At 40.9% G+C, this 4,391-nt stretch overlaps 1 protein-coding gene across 1 annotated transcript in view; it reads left to right on the top strand.

Moving 5' to 3' along the window:
- The window catches only part of FSIP1 (fibrous sheath interacting protein 1), a 201,030-nt gene that overhangs the window by 40,006 nt on the left and 156,633 nt on the right, over positions 1 to 4,391 (top strand). Inside the window, exon 6 of the mRNA XM_045287732.1 lies at positions 3,085 to 3,189. Coding sequence (XP_045143667.1) covers positions 3,085 to 3,189 — 105 coding nt within the window. The remainder of the gene's footprint in view (positions 1 to 3,084; positions 3,190 to 4,391) is intronic.

Below are 4,391 nucleotides of genomic sequence, written 5' to 3'. Positions count from 1 at the left end.
TCACTCATCACTCATTTACTCACTCCCTCATTTACTCACTCCCTCACTCAGTAATGCACTCACTTATGCATGCACTCACTCATCCATTCACTTATTCACTCACTCCTGCACTCACTCACTCACTCACGCACTCACTCACGCACTCATTCACTCATCACTCATCACTCATTTACTCACTCCCTCGTTTACTCACTCACTCACTAACTCACTCACTCACTCACTCACTCACTCACTCACTCACTCACTCAGTCATGCACTCACTCACTGCCATCGAGTTGATTCCAACTCTTAGTGATCCTATAGGACAGGGCAGAGCTGTCTGTGGGTTTCTAAGACCGTAACTCTTTATGGGAGTAGAATGCCTTGACTTTCCCCCATTATGGGAGCAGGTGGCCTCACTTTTCTCCTGCAGGGTGACTGGTTTTCATCCCTGACCTTAAAGCTAGCAGTAAAAGGCTTGCCTGTCAGTGACCTGGCAGTGCTCCCCAGGTAGCACCATATTCCTCATATGATGATTCTTAACAGAATAAATTCTGGTGTTTACCAACTGATTATATCCCAATCCCAACATTTCTTTTACATTAGCTTTCTTTTTAAATATTTAAGTACTTTCTACAGAGAGTCTTGGAATTCAGAAAATGCTGGCATTCTTAAGGATTTAAGCTCTTATGTTGAATTCCTGGCTTTCAGAACTATTGTCTTTGAAATTCCAAGCTGAGTTAAGTGGTCTTTGTTACAGGTGAACTGAGTACCATTCAGCTCAGGGTGGAAAGCCACAGGGTCACGGAATTATTTTAAGCTAGGAAAAACTCTTAGGCTTAAAATGTCTGACTAGGTTTTGCTATTAAAATTTTCAGTGGTGTAAGGCTTCATATTTGTTATATCTTTGTAGGCATTTTAGTATAAAACTGAGTGAAATTACGATTAAAAACAACTATGGGATATGTAATATTATCATGTAAGTATTTATGATATGATATTGCTTAAACAGATAATAAAATGCTGCCAAACTGCTGCCAAATGATTAATGGCTATACAACTACACCCCCAAAGTTCAAAGGAACTTTAAACCTCTTTTTCTGCTTTTGGGTAGAATAATTCATTCCTCCTCCCTCTTCACAACCAGAGACTAATATGTCTAATTTTATTAACTCATCAGAGCTTGTACAAATATTACTTTGTAATGTCAATCCAGATTCTGCCCACATTGGGGAGTTGGAATTGATGCATGTGTATTTCATATTACACGTTTAGCATTTCAAATTTAGTGATTTTTTTTGTTTGTTAAGAGTGAACTTCTGTCTGCTCCTCTGTCTATATTGTCCTAGAGCAGAGGTTCTCAACCTGTGTGTCGCAACCCCTTTGGGGGCTGAAAGAACCTTTCACAGGGGTGGCCTAAGACCATCCAAAAACATGCATTTCCGATGGTCTTAGGAACCGCGACACCGCTCCTCTATTGGTCTTCCGGTGGGTCCACCCACATGCAGATACACTCACATAAGTACCCGGTGTGAAGACTTCCGTGCTACACCATGCTTCCAGACAAATTTCATTTATTTGTCATTCGAAATAAATATTTCACAATATAGAATTGCATATTGTTTTTGTGATGAGTCCCTATGCTTTGATGATATTCAATTTGTAACAATGGAAATATCTCCTGAATATCAGATAGTTACATGACGATTCATCACAGTAGCAAAATGACAGTGATGAAGTAGCCGCGACAATACTGTTATGGTGGGGGGTGTCACCACACATGAGGAACTGTATTAAGGGGTCGTGGCACGTGGAAGGTTGGGAACCCCTGGCCTAGAGGGAGGAGGTGCTTTGCTTTCGTAGGCCATAAATTCTGTAACACCTTCAAGGCTTGGCATATTTCCGGATCAAAAACATAGCAGTGCGGTGACCTGGCAGATTCTTTCAAGAGACGTGTATGTAGAAGGGAGAAAGATGAGGCTTTCTGCTTCTGTAAAGATTTACAGTCTAGGAAACTCACACGGCAGTTCTGCTCTGCCCTAAAGGGTTGCTTATGAGTCAGAATGGACTCGTTGGCAGTGAGGGTTTTGTTTTTGGGGTGTGTGTGTGTTCATGCTGTTGTTCTTATCAGGTGCCAATGAGTTGGCTCCACGTCATAATGGCCTGTGTACATCAGCACAAAGCTGCCCGCTCCTGTGCCTGCCTCACTGTCTCCCTGTGCTCAGGCCCATCGTTGCCTGTGTCCATCCAGCTCAGTGAAAGCCTTCCTCTTTCCCTGTGCCTGCTGAAACTGCTCTCTCCTGACATGTCCAAAGGACGTGTGGTGAAGCCTGCCAGCCTCGCCTCCAAGGAGCTTTCAGGTTGTGCTGCTTCCCAAACAGGGCCCGTGGCACTTTCAGCGTCGCCTCCAGCACCGCCCTTCAGACCCACCCCTTGTCTCTGGTCTTCTGTATTCACTGTCCAGCTTTCACTTGCATCTGAGGCCGTGGAGAAGATCACGGCTGGGGCCGGCACACCTGAGTCCTCAGAGTCACCTCTTTGCTTTTTGACACTTCAAAGAGAACATGGGCAGCACATTTACCCATTTTGGGGTGGGGGGGTGGGGTAGCAGGGAATAGGAAACTAAATTTCATTTAAACACAACAAAAAGGAAAATTGGAATTTCCCTTCTTCATTATGAAGATTAGTCCCAAAAGCAGCACGGTTTAATGGCTAAAGTCTCCCAACTTTTCTCTTTCCACCAAGTTCTCCTCTTTTATTGACTGATCATGTATTTGAAATCTGAACTAGAAAAGAAAAAACACAATTATACTTACACATTGGGATTTGGATGCATTATCTCCACTGAGTGAATGTGGTATTTAGCACAGCCTCATACACCCCCTTTGCACTTAAGTTCCAGAGAAACGCAGCTTGCTTATCTTGACTTGTGTTGTTGGTTTCTGTGGCTCAGCGTACAATGGCGATTGTCATGGACTTGAAGAGACGTTGTCTTAAGAAAATTGTGTGTTAGGGATTAAAGAATAATGGATTTATGTATTTTTTCCCAACCATAACATAGACAATTTCTTATTTTTATGTTCTGAACAACTGATTTTTTTACAGCGATAGAGCCTTCTTGTGACGAGGATGAAGGAAACTTCCGTCCAGTGTTTCCTACTCAAATCTCTCCAGAAGAGTATGAAACCCACGCAAACTCTGCCACCCAAGGTATGCTTAAATTTGTGCGATTACATCTATATGGGTGTGTACTAATTCTAGTATATACATAGCTATTCACAGATGAAATGATTCAATATCATTTAATCCAGAGAGGGGTAGAAGTGAGTAATTTTCCAGATGAAGCAAAATTGGTCATGAGCTGATTATTATTGAAGCAAAGTGTTGGGGAGTCTTTGTGTCATGCTCTCTGCCTTTGGATGTGTGAATTTTTAATAGTAAAGAGCTTTCAAAGCTGACTGTATGTGACTGAGGACCATCTGACATTAGCAAAGAAGAGAATTATATAAAGAATGATGACTATAGATGGCTGTCATTGTTTCCCAAGAACATACGCTATTGTTAGTCATTGAAAGGGAAAATTAATCCCCACTCCTGTATGAGTCTAATGGATCCAGCGTGAGTCATGTGCCTACTTGGGGTGCTGGTCCAGCCAACTCACCCAGCCCATCAAGAGCTGGGGTCACGGTAGGACTACGCCAACTCTGCTTCAAGATCATCAGAGCTGGGTGATAGGTGACATTTCTTGAGAGAGAATTCTGCACAGGTAATGCATGGGGTTTGTTTCTCCATAATTTATTAAGAACGTATGTTACAGAAATTTTATTATTCCAAATGTAGACCTAGTTGCACTTAATTTTAGTTATGTTAATATTTCTTAAGAATATATAAACTGCAATTGAATGAATAAACTTTATATTTCAACTTAAAAGACTATATGCAACTTGTGCTATGGGGAAAAATGATACGTTGTATATATAATGTGCCTACTCACCAAAAAATTCCCCCCAAAACCAACAACTCATACTTTTAATTATTGGTAGTTCACTAAAAAAATACTTTATTTAGTTGATTAAAAAACAACATCCCAATTATAAAGCATAGATTTATTTTTTCCTAGGAACTTTTAACCTAAATTTGAGTAAAATTTCAAATCCAGAGATTATACCACTTTCCTAGCCAGCTGTTGTCATTAAGATTAATTCCTTACTAAGTCTGCGCTGGGTCTTTGTTATCTCGTTATAAACAAATATACCAGGGAACTAGCTCTCGTAATTAAAAAAAATAAGTGATGTAACCTCTCACAGAACAAAGGTACCTTTTAAGTAAACCTTGTCTGGACTGAGATACTGCTGATGTGCTTTTCCTTTTGTCCTTTACGTTCATTCCCGTGGGGGATTGACTCTATTTGT

This window comes from Echinops telfairi, unplaced genomic scaffold, assembly GCF_000313985.2.
Source record: "Echinops telfairi isolate 266 unplaced genomic scaffold, ASM31398v2 ScPeMD7_18;HRSCAF=68, whole genome shotgun sequence".
NCBI lineage: Eukaryota > Metazoa > Chordata > Mammalia > Afrosoricida > Tenrecidae > Echinops > Echinops telfairi.
This window is presented reverse-complemented; position numbering and strand designations above follow the sequence as displayed.